Raw genomic sequence first — 22,335 nt, 5'->3', positions numbered from 1 at the left:
ATGGTCACCAGCCCATTTAGGTCTATTCCGAGGCACAGGAAAGCCAGTCCCTTGCCTATCTAACAGACTGGCCTGAGAGATGTGCATATTACTATAAAGCATCATTGAGGGATCAAGAACAGCTTAAGTTTGATACCAATGTGTTACAGAATAAGAGTTTTAGAAGAGGGGAAATGGGCCATGGAGTGTGCCCACCAATGATCTCCAAGCCTCCTGGTCTGGAACATTAGGAGTTGGCCGAGCAACGGACACAGTAGTTGGGGGGTGTTCCGTGTGGCACAGTTGAAGAAGGCACGGAGGTTTTGTTTCCTCTCTCAAGGTACAATCTTGCACTTTACAGTTTGCAGTCCTTCTTTTTTATTACATCACCACCATATCAAAAGGACTATAGCCAAGGATCACTGAAGCTAATGATATGGAACTAAGCCACAGAAAGGACACTATCTGAAGGATAACACGGAGGTCAGAGAGACTAGAAAGGACACAGCCAGAGGTAGGCAGTACCCACCCTTTATACAGCCAGCAGACACCTGAAGCTAATCCCAGACCCAAGGGTCTGCATGTCAAGAAGTGCTTCTGCTCATGGACACAAGCCCTGCATCAGCCACTGATTCACTGGGGCCATGTCAGTGGCTACCGTTTTGAGGGACTCTGCCTCCTCCTTGCCTTCTCTACAAAAGAATCATGACGTTATATATGAGACTAGCAGAGTGCTTCACAATTGGGCTGCCCAGAAGAAGGGCCTGGTGCTGGTACTGGTGCCAGGATTTTCTTGTGTCAGGATGGGGATGGTGCTGGTGTTGGTACTGAGTTTCCTGCCAAGCTTGTGCTGTGACCTGGGATCAGTATATTCCTCATCCTATGAAATAGTCATCCCAAAGGCTCTGACAGTTGAGGGAAGGCAAGACCGAAGGCAAAAGGCATCTTATGTGATATCTATGCAGGGCCAGAAACAGCTGATTCACCTGAAAGTGAAGACAGACTATTTTATCAAGAACTTTCCAGTCTTCAGCTACCACAATGGCATCCGGGGACAAGAAATGCCTTTCATCTCTCATGACTGTCACTATGAAGGCTACATAGAAGGAGTCCCGGGTTCTTTTGTTTCTGTCAACACCTGTTCAGGCCTCAGGGGCATCCTGATTAAGGAGGGAAAATCCTATGGCATTGAGCCCATGGACTCTTCAAAACGGTTTGAACATGTGTTGTACACCATGGCCCATCAAGCTCCAGTCTCCTGCAGTGTCACTGCCCAAGACAGCCCAGTGGTGTCCGCCAGCCGACAACAAGGGAGCAGGAAGCCTGGCGGTCTACGGGAGCTGTCCTACTTGTGGTCACTCACCAAGTACGTGGAGATGTTTGTTGTGGTCAACAACCAGCGGTTCCAAATGTGGGGCACTAACGTCAATGAGACAGTCCAGAGAGTGATGGACATCACTGCCCTGGCCAACAGCTTCACTAGGGCAATAAACACAGAGGTGGTGCTGGCTGGAATGGAGATTTGGACCGAGGGGGACCTCATAGAGGTTCCAGTGGACCTGCAAGTTACACTGGGGAATTTCAACAGCTGGAGACAAGAGAAGCTCCTCCATCGTGTGAAGCATGATGTTGCCCACATGATTGTCGGACAGCATCCTGAGCAGGGTATGGGACAGGCATTTCTCAATGGTGCCTGTTCCAGTGGTTTTGCAGCAGCTGTTGAATCCTTCCCTCATGAAGACGTCCTCCTGTTTGCAGCGCTCATGGTCCATGAGCTTGGGCACAACTTGGGTATTCGGCACGACCACTCAGCCTGCACTTGTAAAGACAAACACCTCTGCCTCATGCGTGACAATATCACTAAAGAAAGTGGCTTCAGCAACTGTAGCTCTGACGACTTCTACCAGTTCCTCCAGGATCACAGAGGGGCCTGCCTATTTAACAACCCTCAGCGGCACAAAGGCCGCTTGCGTAGGGATTCCTACTGTGGAAATGGTGTGGTGGAGGGTGAGGAGCAGTGTGACTGTGGTTCTGCCTGTTACACTGACCCGTGCTGTGACCAAACATGTAGCCTGAAGGGGAGTGCAGAATGTAGTGATGGACTCTGCTGTTTTGGTTGCCGATTGAGAAATAAGGGATTCGTGTGCCGTTCTGCTTCGGGAGAGTGTGACCTCCCAGAGTATTGTGATGGTATCTCTGCAGAGTGCCCCACGGACACCTATAAGCAAGATGGGACGGCCTGCGGTAGACTGCACTACTGTGTTGGGGGTCAATGCAGAAACCCTGATAACCAATGCATGGCTATGTATGGGGACACTGCACGGTCTGCCCCAGAAAACTGTTACATTTCAATAAACAGCAAAGGGGACCGGTTTGGAAACTGTGGCCGTCCCACCTCAGTAATGTCAAGATATGTTAAGTGTTTTGATGATAATATATTTTGTGGGAAAATTATATGTACAAATATTAGACGGGTCCCAGCCATCCAACCCCATCACACACTGATCCAGATTCCTTATGAAGGTGACTTCTGCTGGAGCTTGGATGTCTATAACGTTACTGATATCCCTGATGAGGGAGATGTGCACTCTGGCACTGCTTGTGCCCCAAACAAAGTCTGCATGAATTACTCCTGCATCGATCATGCTGTGCTCAACTATGACTGCAAACCTGCAGAAATGTGCAACGGGAGAGGAGTCTGTAACAATTTAAGGCACTGCCACTGTGAGGCTGGCTATGCACCCCCTGACTGCAGAACCCCAGGAAATGGGGGTAGTGTGGACAGTGGTTCCCCTGGCAAAACAGAGGATGAAAATCTAAGTGAGGATAAAAGGAAAAGTCATAGTGTTGATCATGGTAATTTTGGCAGAGGAGAGAATAGAAATGAAAGGAAAACCAGGGATCAGACTGAGTTCATAATCCCCCTTTTTATTTTCATAATAATTTTTTCATTTTCCATTTGCTGTTGCTGTTGTTGTTTTTTTGCAATACTTTTTGGTCTATTTTTTGGTGCTGGTGTTGGGGCTGGAAAGAATTGTTTTCCATGGTCACATGAGGTTCCAGAAGAAAGTGGAGAAGCAGTTTCAGAACAAGAGGAAGAAGGCATTAAGAAAGGAAAAACCAAAACCAGAAAATGAGTAGTGATAGGAAGAAGTCTTTTATAGCAAACACTTCATAGACTTGGTGGAGGGAAGCTCAGTAGAGCAAATGTGAAGTGGGCATTGACAGCGGCAGTGGCTCTGATCAGGACTCTAAAGACTGTAGAAATGTACTAATGTGGCAGTAGGGATGATTTTCTTCTTCTGTCTTTTACTAATTAATTACATATGTATATGTGAAATCATTTCAAGACTTTTACTACTTTTTCCCATTTCATGAAACCATTTAAATGAACTTTTCTCATGGACCATTCCTATCAATGTCTTGTCTTAATTGGGACATTTTTGAGTTACCAGTTTTTCAGAGAATGTCACCTTCTAATCATCTCTGTTTCAGGTTTTTCATTCCAATCACAAATACACATTATATCAGTAAGGTTGTTTATTTGGTTTGTTGTTCTTATTTAACTGGTGAAATATATTCATTAAATAAAAAGATTTTCAATTGAAAATAAATCTGGTCCATGTGGCTTAGTGGTTGAGTGTCAATCTATGAATCACGAGTTCACGGTTGGATTCTAGGTTGGGGCATATGCTAGAGTTGGGGCTTGATCCCCAGTGGGGGGCATACAGGGGACAGTCAACCAATGGTTCTTTCTCTTTCTCTCCCTTTGCCTTTCTCTCTGAATCAATAAAAAATATTTTTTAAAAAGTAAATAGCCAAAACCGGTTTGGCTCAGTGGATAGAGCGTCGGCCTGCAGACTGAAAGGTCCCAGGTTCGATTCCGGTCAAGGGCATGTACATTGGTTGCGGGTACATCCCCGGTAGGGGGTGTGCAGGAGGCAGCTGGTCGATGTTTTTCTCTCATCGATGTTTCTAGCTCTCTATCCCTCTTCTTTCCTCTCTGTAAAAAATCAATAAAATATATTTTAAAAAAAGTAAATAACAGTGTTCAGATAAGGCACATAAACTAGGTCTCCTTTTTGTGGCCTATGAACTAGGTCTCCTTTAGATTTGGGACTCTCTGGAAGGGCTCTATCTCATCCACAATGGTGTGATCACCTGTGTCTAAGTACATGGGAGAGAGTAAGCAACCTAGGCAAGAGGCAAGCTTGTCCAGTGCTAAGTCTAGTTGGAAGTATTCATTTTTCCTTTTATTCTGGTTTTCTAGTTTATGTATTATATTTATTTCTCATTTCCATTCTTTTTATTTTATTTTTGTTAATCCTCACCTGAAGTCATTTTTTCACTGATTTTTAGAGAGTGGAAGGAATGGGGAGAGACAGAGTGAGAAACATTGATGTGAGAGAGACACATCTATTATGGGCAGACCAGAATCAGAGATTGGGCCTTCAACCGAGGTACATCCCCTTGAATGGAATCCAACCTGCCATCCTTCAGTCTGTGGGCTGATGCACTATCCATTGTGCCAAACTGGCTAGGGCTATTTCTCATTTCCATTATTAAGTTAATATATCATTGACTGACAATCTAAAGGAACAGAGCATTGGAGGGTAATTAATTGTCTGTAAGAAGAACACAAAGCATGTAAAATAATAACATTATCAATTCTGTGCAAGACACTATTCTAAACATTTTATGTTATCTTAATTTAACCCTCCCATTCACCCTATTATACCATTTTCTTCCACATGAGGAAACAAAGACAGAGTTTTGCTCTAGAGCTAGTAAAAGGTGGAACCTGCATCCCACCCCAGGTATGACTGAATGTACCTTCTCCACTGCCTCATGAGCCTTTTCCTTCAGCAAAAAAAAAAAAAAAAAGTGACCAGGAAGACAACTGACATGTCCTTACTTGCCAAGAACATGGCTTTTCCCTCATTGACTCTAATGAAACAAAAGCCTTACCAATGGATGCTGCTCTCTATTATGAACCTATCACACTGTGTCATTATCAGTCATTATTAGTGAAAGTGTCCTTTCCCCATTCCATTCTGACATCATGGAGGGGGAGGTTTATATCTTGTTCAGCTCTGAGGGCCCTGTCTCTAGTGCTCAGTAAATGTTGACCAAGGGAAGAATTTAACCAGAGCCAACCTTAGAATAGGATGTACTTCTGCTAAAGTTTTACCTTATAAGGTTGCAAACATTTTTATTTAAAATAAATTACTTGTGGATGGAAGGAGAGAGAGAGAGAGAGAGAGAGAGAGAGAGAGAGAGAGAAAGAGAGAGAGAGAGGGGTGTCAAAAGCTCCACCTCCTAGGCTCCTAAGAGTTGACCCAGATTTGGTTCTAATTGGTCAGTTTCTATGCCAGTCAGCATCAAAAGCTCCGCCTCCTAGGCAGCCATTGGCTCCTACAGTTGACCCAGATTTGGTTCTGATTGGTCAGTTTTTATGGCAGTCAGTGTCAAAAGCTCTGTCTCCTAGGCAGCCACTGCCTCCTCACAGTTGACCCAGATTTGGTTCTGATTGGCCAGTTTCTATGCCAGTCAGTGTCTCTGGGCCTATCAACAGGGCCTGATCAGAAAGGCAGGGCTGATCAGCAGCCCCAGTGGAGGCCTGGAGAGAAATGGACAGGGGATGCTGGCCAGGCTCAGAGGGAAAGAGAGAGGCAAGTGCTGGTCAAAAGCTGCCTCAGACGCTACAGATCAGCCCCCGTTTCTCTCTTCAGGTCTCTTTCTGGGCCTGATTCAAAGCCCCATCAGCAGTCACTGCTGAGTCACTGGGCTTGCAGCCGCAGTAGTCTGCGCTGGGTTACCATCACTGACTTCCGGATGGTCAGCCTTTGGTCGTGATCAGTCGTTACACCCTGGCTCGTTATTTTATATATATGTGTGTATGTGTGTGTGTGTGTGTGTATATACATACACACACACACACACACTAGGGGACCGGTGCACGAAATTCGTGCAGAGTGGGGGGTGTCCCTCAGCCCAGCCTGTACCCTCTCTAATCTGGGACCCCTTGAGGAATGTCCGACTGCCCGTTATGAACATACCACACTGTGTCATTATCAGTCATTATTAGTGAAAGTGTCCTTTTAGGTCAACATTTACTAAACGGGCAGTTGGACATCCCTCTCACAATCCAGGACTGCTGGCTCCCAACTGCTCACCTGCCTGCCTTCCTGATTACCCCTAACCGCTTCTGCCTGCCAGCCTGATCACTCCCTAATCACTTCGCTGCCAGCCTGATTGATGCCTAACTGCTCCCCTGCCAGCCTGTTTGCCCCCAACTTCCCTCCTCTGCCGACCTGGTCACCCCTAACTGCCCTCCCCTGCAGGGTTGATCGCCTCCAACTGCCCTCCCTTGCAGGCCTGGTGCCTCCCAACTGCCCTTCCCTCTGGCCATCTTGTAGTGGCCATCTGTCCACATGGGGGCAGGATCTTTGACCACAGGGGGGCAGCCATATTGTGTGTTGGAGTGATGGTCAATCTGCATATTACTCTTCTATTAGATAGGATAGAGGCCTGGTGCAGGGGTGGGGGCCAGCTGGTTTGCCCTGAAGGGTGTCCCGGATCAGGATGGGGGTTCCCTTGGGGCGTGGGGTGGCCTGAGCAAGGGGCCTGTGGTGGTTTGCAGGCCAGCCACGCCCCCTGGGGACCCAAGTGGAGGCCCTGGTATCTGGAATTTATTTACCTTCTACAATTGAAACGTTGTAGCCTGGAGCGGAGCTAAGCCTCCTGCTCGCTCCGTGGCCAGCAGCCATTTCTGTTGGGGTTAATTCACCTTCTATAATTAAAACTTTGTAGCCTGGAGTGGAGGCCTAGGCCAGCCAGGGCAGGTGGAAAGCTTTGCTTCCTCCGTTGCTGGGGGCAACCCTGGCCTGCGCTCTCCAGCTCCGTGGCTGCCGCCATTTCTGTTTGGATTTGTTTACCTTCTATAATTGAAACTTTGTAGCTTGAGTGGAGGCTTAGGCCTGCAAGGGCAGGCGGAAAGCTTGGCTTCCTCCGTTGCCTGGTAAACCTTGCTCTCTGTGGCTGTAGCCATCTTGGTTGGGTTCATTTTGCATATATGCTCCTGATTGGTTGGTGGGTGTGGCTTGTGGGCATGGCTTGTGGGTGTAGCAGAGTTAGGGTCAATTTGCATATTACGCTTTTATTAGGTAGGATATCTCCTAAGTGACTGATCGACCATTCGACTGGTCGACCAGACACCAGGCTCATGGCTGGTGAATGCAACTGTAGTGGCACAAGTCTCTCCTTCCTCTGCAGCAGCGCTACCACGCGGTGGCTGTGGCTGGCAAAGCCGGGATGAGCGGTAGTGGCGCGATGCTCGGCCTGGGTTCAGGTTCCTCCTCAGCTGCCTGCCACTTCATGCACTACTACATCCCTCAAGGGATGTTGGACTGCCGGTTTCGGCCTGATCCCCACAGGCCAAACAGGCCTGTGGGGATCAGGCCGAAACCAGCTGTCAGACATCCTCTGAGGGGTCCTAAACATACACTGATTGAAATAAAAAAAATATTATACAAAGTCCCAACAGCAGACTAGAGGAACACAAGAATCAAGTCAAAGATTTGAAATACAAAGAAGCAAAAAACACTCAACCAGAAAAGGAAAAAGAAACAAGAATCCAAAAAGTTGAAGATAGTGTAAGAAGCCTCTGGGAAAACTTTAAGCGTACCAACATCAGAATTATGGGGGTGCCAGAAGAAGAGAGAGAGCAAGATACTGAAAACCTATTTGAAGAAATAATGACTGAAAACTTCCCCCACCTGGTGAAAGAAATAGACTTACAAGTCCAGGAAGCACACAGAACCCCAAACAAAAGGAATCCAAAGAGGACCACACCAAGATACATCATAATTAAAATGCCAAGGGCAAAAGACAAAGAGAGAATCTTAAAAGCAGCAAGAGAAAAACAGTTAATTACCTACAAGGGAGCACCCATGTGATTGTCAGCTGATTTCTCAACAGAAACTATGCAAGCCAGACGGGAGTGGCAAGAAATTTTCAAAGTGATGAATAGCAAGAACCTGCAACCATGATTACTCTACCCAGCAAAGCTATCATTCAGAATTGAAGGTCAGATAAAGAACTTCACAGATAAGAAAAAGCTAAAGGAATTCACCACCACCAAACCAGTATTATATGAAATGCTGAAAGGTATTCTTTAAGAAAAGGAAGAAGAAAAAAGTAAAGATAAAAAGTATGAACAACAAATATCTATCAACAAGTGAATCTAAAAATCAAGTGAATTAAAAATATGAGGAACAGAATAAACTGGTGAATATAATAGAATCAGGGGCATAGAAAGGAAGTGGACTGATAATTCTCAGGGGGAAAGGGGTGTGGGGGGTGTGGGAAGAGACTGGACAAAAATCGTATACCTATGGATGAGGACAGTGTGGGGGGAGGTAAGGGCAGAGGGTGGGGTGGGAACTGGGTGGAGGGGAGCTATGGGGGGAAAAAGAAGAAACAATCGTAATAATCTGAATAATAAAGACGTATTAAATTAAAAAAAAAAGACCCCGAATAGCCACAGCAATCCTGAGGGGAAAAACCAAAGTAGGTGGGATCTCAATACCAGATTTCAAGCTGTATTACAAAGCCACTGTTCTCAAAACAGCCTGGTACTGGCACAAGAACAGACATATAGACCAATGGAATAGAACAGAGAACCCAGATATCGACCCAAACCACTATGCTCAATTAATATTTGACAAAGGAGTCATGAACATACAATGGAGTCAAGACAGTCTCTTCAATAAATGGTGTTGGAAAATTGGACAGATACATGCAAAAAAAATGAACCTAGACCACCAACTTACACCATACACAAAAATAAACTCAAAATGGATAAAGGACTTAAATGTCAGATGTGAAACCATAAAAATCTTAGAAGAAGCCATAGGCAACAAAATAGCAGACATTTGTCGTAGCAATATCTTTAGCGATACACTTCCTAGGGCAATGGAAACTAAAGAGAGAATAAACAAATGGGACTACATCAAAATAAAAAGCTTCTGCACAGCAAAAGAAACCATCAACAAAACAAGAAAGCATACTGCATGGGAGAACATATTTGCCAATGTTATCTCCGATAAGAGTTTAATCTCCAACATTTACAAGGAACTCATACAACTTAACAAAAGAAAGATAAACAATCCAATAACAAAAATGGGCTAAGGACCTAAATAGACACTCTTTGAAAGAGGACATTCAGAAAGCCAAGAGACATATGAAAACATGCTCAAAGTCACTAATCATCCAAGAGATGCAAATAAAAACAACAATGAGGTACCATCTCACACCTGTCAGAATGGTTATCATCAACAAGTGACAAGTGCTGGCGAGGATGCAGAGAAAAAGGAACCTTTCTTCACTTCTGGTGGGAATGCAGACTGGTGCAGCCACTGTGGAAAACAGTATGGCATTTCCTCAAAAAATTAAAAATGGAACTGCCATTTGACCCAGTAATATCACTTCTAGGAATATATCCCAAGAAAACAGAAATATCAATCAGAAAGGATATATGCGCCCCTATGTTCATAGCAGCGCAATTTACACTAGCTAAGATTTGGAAACATCCTAAATGCCCCTCAGCAGATGAATGGATTAGAAAACTGTGGTGCATCTACACACTGGAATACTATGCTGCTGTAAAAAAGAAGGAATTCTTACCATTTGCAACAGCATGGATGGATCTGGAGAGCATTATGCTAAGTGAAATAAGCCAGTCAGTGAAAGATAAATACCACTTGATCTCACTCATTTATGGATAATAAAGAACATTACAAACTGTTGAACAAAAATAGACAGAAGTAAAGAAGCATCGAACAGACTGTCAAACTACAGTGGGAAGATAGGGGAGGGTTAGGAGGGTAAGAGATGAACCGAAGGACTTGTATGCATGTATATAAGCACAACCAACAGACCCAAGACACTGGGGGCGGGGGGATGAGGGCAAGTGCCGGGGGGTAGGGGAGGCCGGGGGGAGGTCAGTGGGGGGAAAAAAAGAGACATATGTACTACTATTTGTAATACCTTAAACAATAACATTTAAAAAAAGAGTGATGATTTGATAAAGATGAAATATTATAGCATATAATAAGATGGGATCTAATGGATAAACAGATATTTTATATATAAAACACAGAAGGGACAGTTGGAAAAGTTAAGTCCATGAGAAATTGAAAGGGAAGTAGACCCCCACACACAAGTAGGAGGACTGGCCTTAGATTGGAATATGGACAATTTATTCACTTGAGTCAGAGGAAAACTTAGATACAGGCGACTCAAATAGTGTCTCCATGTCCAAGTACATTAGGGAAGTGAATTGACCAGCAAAATGTTGGAAAAGGGAGGTACATTTTGAGGTCAGGAAAGTGCCATTCCTCAGAATAGTTGTGGGTTTTCCTAGAGACACTTTCATTCTTTCAGGGCAGGCATGACACAAGCACAACAAATAACATACAACAGATGAGACACGACAGTACTCTTAACTGGGAGTCATTTATTCCTTCAATAAGTAACTCTAGTTCCTCTACTCTTTTTAAAAAATGTTTTTACTGATTTTGAGAGAGATGAAAGAAGAGGGAGATAAAAACAACTATGAGAGAAAAACATCAACATTGATGGGTTGCTTCCAGCATGATCCCTGCTGAAGTCCAAGCCAAAAACCTAGGTATGTGCCCTGATATAGAATCCAACCAGTGGCCTCCTGTTACACACATCACTGCTCAACCACTGAGCCACAGTGGCTGGGTAGTTCATCTATTCTTGAACCTGGGCATATAAGGATGAAAACAGAAGTGGGCACTGGATACATATAGGTCATTTTCTAACACAGGGAAGACTTTTGAGCTACCTAATTTTCAACTGATATAATTTTAGGGTACCAAAATATCCAAGCCATCCAGAGAAGGCAGTGGACCTGGAGTTACCAGCCATTGTGGCCAGATAATCACACATATGTGAAGACTGCTCTGTTGGCATCTCCCAGACACATTTAATGGAGTGTTATAAATAAAACTCGAGAAACTAAATTTTGATCATTATAAAAAATTGGAGTCTTGACCCTTGCCCCATAATCACCGGCCCTTTTGGATATATTCTCGGCACAGGGCAGCCACCCCTGCCTTATCAAACGGTCTGGCTTGAGAGCTGTGAATATCACTATAAAGCCTCATTGAGGAATCAATAAATCCTGAGTATGATGCTCATGTGTTACAGAGCAAGAGTTTTAGAAGAGGGGAAATTGGCAATGGAGTGTGCCCACCAATGATCTCCAAATCCTCTGTTCTGGAACATTAAGAGTTGGCTGAGCAACGGATACAGGAGTTGAGGGTGTTCCGTGTGGCATAGCTGAGAATGTCACGCAGGTTTTATTTCCTTCTTAAAGTACAATCTTGCAATTTACAGTTTGCAGTCCTTAGTGATTACGTCACCATATATCAAAAGGACTATAGCCAAGAATCACAGAAGTTAAAGCTTTGGAACGAAGCAACAGAGGACACTATCTGAAGTATAATACAGAGGTCAGAGAGAATAGAAAGGACACAGCTGGAGGTAAGCAGTTGCTCTCAAAAGGAGGCAGTACCCACCCTTTATACAGCCAGCAAACACCCAGAACTAATCCCAGTACTTAAGGGTCTGCATATCAAAGGGCACTGGTGCTCATGGACACAGGCCCTGCATCAATCACTGATTCACTGGGGCCATGACAGTGGCCATCTTTGTGAAAGATCCTGCCTCCTCCTTGCCTTCTCTACAGAAGAACCAAGTGGTTATGTATGAGACTGGCAGAGTGCTTCAGACCTGGGCTGCCCAGACGAAGGGCCTGGCGCTGGTACTGCTGCCAGGATCTTCACGTGTCAGGTTGGGGATGGTGCTGGTGTTGGTATTGAGTTTCCTGCCAAGCTTGTGCTGTGACCTGGGATCAGTATATTCCTCATCCTATGAAATAGTCATCCCCAAGGCTGTGACAGTTGAAGGAAGGCAAGACCAAAGGCAAAAGGCATCTTATGTGATATCTATGCAGGGCCAAAAACAGCTGATTCACCTGAAAGTGAAGACAGACTATTTTATCAAGAACTTTCCAGTCTTCAGCTACCACAATGGCATCCGGGGACAAGAAATGCCTTTCATCTCTCATGACTGTCACTATGAAGGCTACATAGAAGGAGTCCCGGGTTCTTTTGTTTCTGTCAACACCTGTTCAGGTCTCAGCGGCATCCTGATTAAGGAGGAAAAATCCTATGGCATTGAGCCCATGGACTCTTCAAAATGGTTTGAACATGTGTTGTACACCATGGCCCATCAAGCTCCAGTCTCCTGCAGTGTCACTTCCCAAGACAGCCCAGTGGTGTCCGCCAGCCGACAACAAGGGAGCAGGAAGCCTGGCGGTCTACGGGAGCTGTCCTACTTGTGGTCACTCACCAAGTACGTGGAGATGTTTGTTGTGGTCAACAACCAGCGGTTCCAAATGTGGGGCAGTAACGTCAGTGAGACGGTCCAGAGAGTGATGGACATCACTGCCCTGGCCAACAGCTTCACTAGGGCAATAAACACAGAGGTGGTGCTGGCTGGAATGGAGATTTGGACCGAGGGGGACCTCATAGAGGTCCCAGTGGACCTGCAGGTTACACTGGGGAATTTCAACAGCTGGAGACAAGAGAAGCTCCTCCATCGTGTGAAGCATGATGTTGCCCACATGATTGTCGGACAGCATCCTGAGCAGGGTATGGGACAGGCATTTCTCAATGGTGCCTGTTCCAGTGGTTTTGCAGCAGCTGTTGAATCCTTCCCTCATGAAGACGTCCTCCTGTTTGCAGCGCTCATGGTCCATGAGCTTGGGCACAACTTGGGTATTCGGCACGACCACTCAGCCTGCACTTGTAAAGACAAACACCTCTGCCTCATGCGTGACAATATCACTAAAGAAAGTGGCTTCAGCAACTGTAGCTCTGACGACTTCTACCAGTTCCTCCAGGATCACAGAGGGGCCTGCCTATTTAACAACCCTCAGCGGCACAAAGGCCGCTTGCGTAGGGATTCCTACTGTGGAAATGGTGTGGTGGAGGGTGAGGAGCAGTGTGACTGTGGTTCTGCCTGTTACACTGACCCGTGCTGTGACCAAACATGTAGCCTGAAGGGGAGTGCAGAATGTAGTGATGGACTCTGCTGTTTTGGTTGCCGATTGAGAAATAAGGGATTCGTGTGCCGTTCTGCTTCGGGAGAGTGTGACCTCCCAGAGTATTGTGATGGTATCTCTGCAGAGTGCCCCACGGACACCTATAAGCAAGATGGGACGGCCTGCGGTAGACTGCACTACTGTGTTGGGGGTCAATGCAGAAACCCTGATAACCAATGCATGGCTATGTATGGGGACACTGCACGGTCTGCCCCAGAAAACTGTTACATTTCAATAAACAGCAAAGGGAACCGGTTTGGAAACTGTGGCCGTCCCACCTCGGCAATGTCAAGATATGTTAAGTGTTTTGATGATAATGTATTTTGTGGGAAAATTATATGTACAAATATTAGACGGGTCCCAGCCATCAAACCCCATCACACACTGATCCAGATTCCTTATGAAGATGACTTCTGCTGGAGCTTGGATGTCTATAACATTACTGATATCCCTGATGAGGGAGATGTGCACTCTGGCACTGCTTGTGCTCCAAACAAAGTCTGCATGGATTACTCCTGCACCGATCATACTGTGCTCAACTATGACTGCAAACCTGCAGAAATGTGCAATGGGAGAGGAGTCTGTAACAATTTAAGGCACTGCCACTGTGAGGCTGGCTATTCACCCCCCGACTGCAGAACCCCAGGAAATGGGGGTAGTGTGGGCAGTGGTTCTCCTAGCAGAACAGAGGATGAAAATCCAAGTGAGGATGAAAGAAATAATCATAGTCTTGATCATGATAATTTTGGCAGAGGTGATGAAAGCAAAACCACGAGCCAATTATTGTTCATAATCCCCCTTATTATTTTACTAATATTATTTTTTCCTTTCTTTTGCTTCTTTCTTGTTCTTTTTCTTTTAGCACTATTTTTTGGTCTAATTATCAGTGTCAGTGTTAGGGCTGGAACGGATTTAGCACAGCACTTACAAGAGGCCCCAGAAGAAAACGGAGAGCACTTGCACAAGAAGAGGAAGAAGGCATTACGGGAGGAAAACCCAAAGGCAGAAAATGAGTAGTGATAGGAAGAAGTTTCCTATAGCAAGCACTTCATACACTTGGTGGAAGGAGGCTAGGGAGAGCAAATATGAAGTGTGCATTGACAGTGGAAATGGCTTTATCAGGACTCTAAATACTGTAGAAATGTACTAATGTGGGAGGTGGACTTTCTTCTGTCTTTAATAAATAATTATATACGCATAGGAAATAACTTATAAAATATCTTAGTATTTTTTCCATTTTTCCATTTCATGAAATCATTTAAATAAACTATTCTCATGGATCATTCCTAAAAATGTCTTGTCTTAGTAGAGCCAGTTTTTGAGTTACCAGTTTTTCAGAGAATGCTACCTTTTACCCTTTGTTTGACATATATATCTGTGCCAGGTTTTTTCATCCCAATCACAACTACACATTATATTAGGAAGGTTGTTTATTTGATTTGTAGTTCTAATTGAACTGGAGAAGTATACTCATGAAGTAAAAATATTTTAAAAATATTTTTTCATTGATTTCCGAGAGGAAGGAAGAGGGAGAGAGATAGATACATCAATGATGAGAGTGAATCATTAATCGGCTGCCTCCTGCATGCCCCCTACTAGAGATGGAGCCTACAACCTGGGCATGTGCCCTGACCAGGATTCAAACCGTGACCTCCTGGTTCATAGGTTGACACTCAACCACTGAGCCACAGGGACTGGGTAAAGATTTTAAATTAAAATGTAAACAACAGTGTTCAGATAAAGCATCATTTTAGGCTTTCTGTGGCCTATAAACTTGAGATTTGGGACTCTCTGGAAGGACTCTATCTGATCCAGGGTGGTGTGATCACCCTGTGTCTAAGTACATGGGAGAGAGTAAGCAACCTAGGCAAGAGGCAAGCTTATCCAGTGCTGAGTCTGGTCGGAAGTATTCATTTTTCCTTTTTTTCTTCTTTACATCTTATATTTATTTCTCATTTCCATTATTAAATTAATATATTATTGACTGAATCCAAAAGGACAAAGCATTGGAGGATTTTTAATTGTAAGGAGAGTACAAAGAATGTATAATAATAGCATTTTCAATTCTGTGCAAGACATTATCCTAACACTTTATGTTCACTGTCTTAATTTAACCCTTCCATTCACCCTATTAGACCATCTTCTTATATACGAGGAAACAAATGTAAGTGTTTTGCTGTAGAGCTAGTAAAAGGTAGAAGCTCCATCCCACCCCAGGTATAATTGGATGTATTTGTCTACTGCCTCATGAGCCTTTTCCTTTTGTTAAAAACACAAAAACAAAAATGTGACCAGAAGACAATTGATATGTCCTTACATGCCCAGAACATACCTTTTTCTCATTGACTCTAATGAAACAACCGCCTTACAAATGGATGCTGCTCTCTATTACGAACCTACCACATGTCATTTATTCATTAAATAAGTAACTCTGGTTCATCTACTTTTGAACCTGGATGTATAAGGATGAATACAGAAGTGGCCACTGCATACATGTAGGTCGCTTTCTAACACAGGGGATATCTAGTCTTCAACTGGCATAATTTTAGGATAACAATATATTAAGGTCATCCAGAGAAGGTCCGGGGGCTGAGTTATCAGCCCATGTGCCCATGAAAATCACACATAGTAGAAGGCTGCTCTGTTGGCATCTCTCGTGCACATTTTTCAACAATGTTATAAACAGAACATGAGAGACTGAACTTGGATTATGTGAAAAAATTGTAGTATTGTACCATGACCCATGGTCAAAATCCCATTTGGGTCTATCTGAGGCACAGAGAAGCCACACCTTTGCCTTATCTAACAGTCTGGCCTGAGAGATGTGCTTATCACTATAAAGCCTTATTGAGGGAACAAACATCGGGAGTTTGATGTCCATGTGTTACAGAGCAAGAGTTTTAGAAGAGGGCAAATGGGCCATGGAGTGTGCCCACCAATGATCTCCAAGCCTCCTGGTCTGGAACATTAGGAGTTGGCTGAGCAACGGACACAGGAGGGGTGGCATGGGGGATGGGGTGGGGGTATTCCATACGGCACAGTTGAGAAAGGCACAGAGGTTTTGCTTCCACTGACAAGTTACAATCTTGCATTTCAGAGTTAGCAGTCCTTCATGATTACATCACTACAATATGAGGACTATCGCCAAGGATGGCTGAAGCTAATGTTGTAGAAATCCACAGAAAGGACACTATCTGAAGGACAACACAGAGGTCAGAGAGACTAGAAATAACACAGACAGAAGTAGGCAGTTGCTCTCAGAAGAAGGTAATACCCACCCTTTTTGCAGCCATCATATACCTGGACCTAACCCCAGAGCCTAAGGGTCTGCATATCAAGGAGCACTTCTGCTCAAGGACACAGGCCTTGCATCAGCCATGTCAGTGGCCACCTTTGGGACCATGTCAAGGGCCGCCTCTGTGCGGGACTCTGCCTCCTCCTTGCCTTCTCTACAGAAGAACCAAGAGGTTATGTATGAGACTGGCAGAGTGCTTCAGACCTGGGCTGCCCAGATGAAGGGCTTGACGCTGGTACTGCTGCCAAGATCTTCACGTGTCAGGTTGGGGATGGTGCTGGTGTTGGTATTGAGTTTCCTGCCAAGCTTGTGCTGTGACCTGGGATCAGTATATTCCTCATCCTATGAAATAGTCATCCCCAAGGCTCTGACAGTTGAGGGAAGGCAAGACCGAAGGCAAAAGGCATCTTATGTGATATCTATGCAGGGCCAGAAACAGCTGATTCACCTGAAAGTGAAGATAGACTATTTTATCAAGAACTTTCCAGTCTTCAGCTACCACAATGGCATCCGGGGACAAGAAATGCCTTTCATCTCTCATGACTGTCACTATGAAGGCTACATAGAAGGAGTCCCGGGTTCTTTTGTTTCTGTCAACACCTGTTCAGGCCTCAGGGGCATCCTGATTAAGGAGGGAAAATCCTATGGCATTGAGCCCATGGACTCTTCAAAACGGTTTGAACATGTGTTGTACACCATGGCCCATCAAGCTCCAGTCTCCTGCAGTGTCACTGCCCAAGACAGCCCAGTGGTGTCCGCCAGCCGACAACAAGGGAGCAGGAAGCCTGGCGGTCTACGGGAGCTGTCCTACTTGTGGTCACTCACCAAGTACGTGGAGATGTTTGTTGTGGTCAACAACCAGCGGTTCCAAATGTGGGGCAGTAACGTCAGTGAGACGGTCCAGAGAGTGATGGACATCACTGCCCTGGCCAACAGCTTCACTAGGGCAATAAACACAGAGGTGGTGCTGGCTGGAATGGAGATTTGGACCGAGGGGGACCTCATAGAGGTCCCAGTGGACCTGCAAGTTACACTGGGGAATTTCAACAGCTGGAGACAAGAGAAGCTCCTCCATCGTGTGAAGCATGATGTTGCCCACATGATTGTCGGACAGCATCCTGAGCAGGGTATGGGACAGGCATTTCTCAATGGTGCCTGTTCCAGTGGTTTTGCAGCAGCTGTTGAATCCTTCCCTCATGAAGATGTCATCCTGTTTGCAGCGCTCATGGTCATGAGCTTGGGCACAACTTGGGTATTCGGCATGACCACTCAGCCTGCACTTGTAAAGACAAACACCTCTGCCTCATGCGTGACAATATCACTAAAGAAAGTGGCTTCAGCAACTGTAGCTCTGACGACTTCTACCAGTTCCTCCAGGAACACAGAGGGGCCTGCCTATTTAACAACCCTCAGCGGCACAAAGGCCGCTTGCGTAGGGATTCCTACTGTGGAAATGGTGTGGTGGAGGGTGAGGAGCAGTGTGACTGTGGTTCTGCCTGTTACACTGACCCGTGCTGTGACCAAACATGTAGCCTGAAGGGGAGTGCAGAATGTAGTGATGGACTCTGCTGTTTTGGTTGCCGATTGAGAAATAAGGGATTCGTGTGCCGTTCTGCTTCGGGAGAGTGTGACCTCCCAGAGTATTGTGATGGTATCTCTGCAGAGTGCCCCACGGACACCTATAAGCAAGATGGGACGGCCTGCGGTAGACTGCACTACTGTGTTGGGGGTCAATGCAGAAACCCTGATAATCAGTGCATGGCTATGTATGGGCATTCTGCACAGTCTGCCCCAGAAAACTGTTACATTTCAATAAACAGCAAAGGGGATCGGTTTGGAAACTGTGGCCGTCCCACCTCGGCAATGTCAAGATATGTTAAGTGTTTTGACAATAATATATTTTGTGGGAAAATTATATGTACAAATATTAGACGGGTCCCAGCCATCAAACCCCATCACACACTGATCCAGATTCCTTATGAAGGTGACTTCTGCTGGAGCTTGGATGTCTATAACATTACTGATATCCCTGATGAGGGAGATGTGCACTCTGGCACTGCTTGTGCCCCAAACAAAGTCTGCGTGGATTACTCCTGCACCGATCATGCTGTGCTCAACTATGACTGCAAACCTGCAGAAATGTGCAATGGGAGAGGAGTCTGTAACAATTTAAGGCACTGCCACTGTGAGGCTGGCTATGCACCCCCCGACTGCAGAACCCCAGGAAATGGGGGTAGTGTGGACAGTGGTTCTCCTGTCAAAACAGAGAATGAAAATCCAAGTGAGGTTGAAGGGAACAGTTATAGTGATGATCATGAAAATTTTGGCAGAGGTGGTGAGAATATACTTGAAAGCAATATGAGGAGCCCATTACTGTTCATAATCCCCTTGCTTATTTTAACAATACTTCTTTTTCCTATTTTTTACACCTGCATTGTTTGTTTTCTTTTAGCACTACTCTGTGGTCTAATTATTGGTGTTGGTGTTAAAGTTGGAACGGATTTAGCACAGCGCTCAAAAGAGACCCCAGAAGAAAGTGAAGAATCTGTCGCCCCCAAAGAGAAAAAAGGCGTTAAGGGAGGAAAACCCAAAGGAAGAGAATGAGTAGTGATAGGAAGAAGTCTTCTATAGCAAGCACTTCATACACTTGGTGGAAGGAGGCTCAGTTGAGCAAATGTGAAGTGGGCATTGGCAGAAGTGGCTCTGATGGGGATTGTAAAGACTATAGAAATGTACTAATGTAAAGGAGAGGTTTTCTTTTGTTTTTTACTAATTAATTATATATGCTTATGTAAAAGCTCTTATAAAACATTTTACTATATTTTCCATTTCAGGAAACCATTTAAATAAATCTTTCTCATGGATCATTCCCATCAATTTCTTATCTTTTTTGGGACAATTTCTGAATTACCAGCTTTTCAGAGAACACCACCTTCCATCCTCTTTGTATGACATATATATCTATGCCAGGTTTTTTCATTGCAATCACAACCACACATTATATTAGGAAGGTTGTTTATTTCATGAGTTGTTCTATTTGAACTAGAGAAATTTACTCATGAAATAAAAAGATATTAAATTAAAAAGTAAATAACAGTGTTCACATAAAGCATCATTTTAGGCTTTCTGTGGCCTATAAACCTTAGATTTGGCATTCGCTGGAAGGGCTCTATCTGATCCAGGGTGGTGTGATCACCCTGTGGTCTAAGTACATGGGAGAGTAAGCAACCTAGGCAAGAGGCAAGTTTGTCCAGTGCTGAGTCTGGTTGGAAGTATTCATTTTTCCTTTTTTCTGTTTCTACTTTTCTTATTATATTTATTTCTCATTCCCCTTATTAAATTAATATATTATTGCCTGATAATCCAAAGGTACAGAGCATTGGAGGGTTGTTAATTATCTGTAGGAGAGCACAAAGCATATAAAATAATAACATTATCAACTGTGTGCAGGACATTATTCTAAACACTTTTCATTCACTGTCTTTTTTCAAGTAAATCTTTATTGTTCAGATTATTACAGTTGTTCCTCTTCCCCTCCTCTAGATCCCCTCCAATAGTTCCCACCCCACCCCATACCCTTACCCCCCACTCTTCTTGTCCATAGGTGTAAGATTTTTGTCCAATCTCTTCCCACACTTTCCACATTCCCTTCCCCCCTCAAGAATTGTCAGTCTACTTCCTGAGTCTATTATATTCACCAGTTTATTCCGTTCCTCAGATTTTTTATTCACTTGATTTTTAGATTCACTTGTTGATAGACATATATTTGTTGTCACTTTGTTGTTCATAATTTTTTATCTTTACCTTTTTCTTCTTCTTCCTCTTCTTAAAGAATACCCTTCAGCATTTCAGATAATACTGGTTTGGTGGTGATGAACTCCTTTAGCTTTTTCTTGTCTGTGAAGCTCTTTATCTGCCCTTCAATTCTAAATGATAGCTTTGCTGGGTAGAGTAATCTTGGTTGTTTGTTCTTGCTATTCATCACTTTGAATATTTCTTGCCACTCCCTTCTGGCCTGCATAGTTTCTTTTTTTTTCTTCTTTTTTTAAAATTTCTTTATTGATTAAGGTGTCACATATTTGTCCTCATCCCCCCATTCCCATCCCACACCCCTCCCCACGGATGCCCCAACCCCCCGTTGAACTTAACCATTGGTTAGGCTCATATGCATGCACACAAGTCCTTTGGTTGATCTCTCCCCCCTCCCCCCACCCTCCCCTATCCTCCCTCTGAGGCCCAATAGTCCGATCGATGCCCCTCGCCCAGGCCAGCACCGTCCCTAGTGGGGAGCCCTACCCCAATGGGGGCATGGCCAGCCTGCAAACTACCACAGGCCTCTTGTCCAGGCTGCCCCGCCCCCCAAGGGAATCCCCACCCTGATCTGGACACCCTTCAAGGCAAACCAACTGGCCCCTACCCATGCACAAGGCCTCTATCTATACTAATAAAAGGGTAATATGCTAATTAGACTTGGAGACCTTCCAGGAAACCTTCCAGATGTTCTTCTGGACAAAGCCATGGTGGTGGGGCCGAGGTAGAGGTGGTTAGGGGCCAAGAGGGGAGGACAGTTGTGCTCAGGCCAGGATGGGATGGCAGTTGTGGGTGATGAGACCGGCAGGGGGGGGGGGCAGTTGGGGGTGAGCAGGCCAGTAGGCAGAGTGGTTAGGGGCAATCAGGCAGGCAGGCAGGTGAGCAGTTAGGAGCCAGCACTCCCAGATTGCGAGAGGGATGTTAACTGCTGGTTTAGGCCCGATCCAATCAGGCCTAAACTGGCAGTCGGACATCCCTTGAGGGGTCCCAGATTGGAGAGGTTGCAGGCCGGGCTGAGGGACAACCCCCCACCCCTGTGCAGGAATTTCGTGCACCAGGTCACTAGTTATTAATAATGATCTACAATGTTTGCTAATGACTGATTACTATAATCGTGTTCAATTCATTTCCCTTATGGACCTTACTTGCAGGTGTACCATTTCTCTCCACAAATACTAGCAGTGAATATTTTAACAGACAATTATCAGGTAATTAGTATTAAACTGACTTGTTTGGTGTGTGCAACAGGAAATATTTCACTTTCGAAGAACAAGAAAAATAGGTTTATTTGCATTATTAATTTGTGCAGTTAGTTATTCAGGGTTTGGTAAGTTAATGTTCAAGAAAAATATTTTTTATTAAAATGTTCTATTATTTTAGGTTAACAATTACTCATTTATTTCAGTCCTTTGTATTCAGCATGTCTCTATAGAAATAAACCTACTTTTTTTTTTTTTTTAAATTGAAGCTTTTATTTTTTTGCGGCCCACATAAATTTAAACCTTATATATTTGGCCCATGTTAGCCTTTGAGTTTGACATGCTTGCTCTAGAGCTAGTAAAAGGTGGAACCTGCATCCCACCCCAGGTATGACCAAATGCACCTTCTCCACTGCCTCATGAGCCTTTTCCTTCAGTAAAAAAAGTGACCAGGAAGACAACTGACATGTCCTTACTTAACCAGAACATGGCTTTTCTCTCATTGACTCTAATGAAACAAAAGCCTGACATCATGGAGGGGCAGGTTTGTATCTTGTTCAGTTCTGAGGGCCCCGCTGATTGTAAGTGCTCAGTAAATGTTGACCAAAGGAAGCATTTAACCAGAGCCAACCTTAGGATAGGATGCAATTCTGCTAAGTTTTACATTAAAAGATTGCAAACATTTTTTAAAAAAAATTTTACATTTTGTAAACTAGTTATGTTTAAAAACTTAATTTCAGAATAAAATTTTTATATTCAATCGGAAAATTTCTCATTGTTTTTTCAAAAGCAAGATCAGATTTCCACCAAAAATGTTTGCAAAATACTGACTCTTTAAAACTTTCTAAGAAAGA

The 22,335-nt window shown here is 44.4% G+C and overlaps 2 protein-coding genes and 1 pseudogene across 2 annotated transcripts; all 3 read left to right on the top strand.

The window, feature by feature from the left end:
- Nucleotides 1-623: 623 nt before the first annotated feature.
- On the top strand, nucleotides 624-3,545 carry LOC129148097 (disintegrin and metalloproteinase domain-containing protein 1a-like). The gene has a single exon (XM_054712617.1). It carries the CDS (start codon nucleotides 624-626, stop codon nucleotides 3,114-3,116), a length of 2,493 nt encoding a protein of 830 aa, XP_054568592.1. The 3' UTR covers nucleotides 3,117-3,545.
- Nucleotides 3,546-11,704: 8,159 nt separating this feature from the next.
- LOC129148102 (disintegrin and metalloproteinase domain-containing protein 1a-like) lies at nucleotides 11,705-14,194 on the top strand. The gene has a single exon (XM_054712646.1). It carries the CDS (start codon nucleotides 11,705-11,707, stop codon nucleotides 14,192-14,194), a length of 2,490 nt encoding a protein of 829 aa, XP_054568621.1.
- Nucleotides 14,195-16,578: 2,384 nt separating this feature from the next.
- On the top strand, nucleotides 16,579-19,215 carry LOC129148099 (disintegrin and metalloproteinase domain-containing protein 1a-like; annotated as a pseudogene).
- Nucleotides 19,216-22,335: the final 3,120 nt, after the last annotated feature.

Source organism: Eptesicus fuscus, chromosome 23 (assembly GCF_027574615.1).
Source record: "Eptesicus fuscus isolate TK198812 chromosome 23, DD_ASM_mEF_20220401, whole genome shotgun sequence".
NCBI classification, from domain to species: domain Eukaryota; kingdom Metazoa; phylum Chordata; class Mammalia; order Chiroptera; family Vespertilionidae; genus Eptesicus; species Eptesicus fuscus.
The sequence above is the reverse complement of the archived record's forward strand: the minus strand, read 5'-3'. Positions and strand labels throughout refer to the sequence as shown.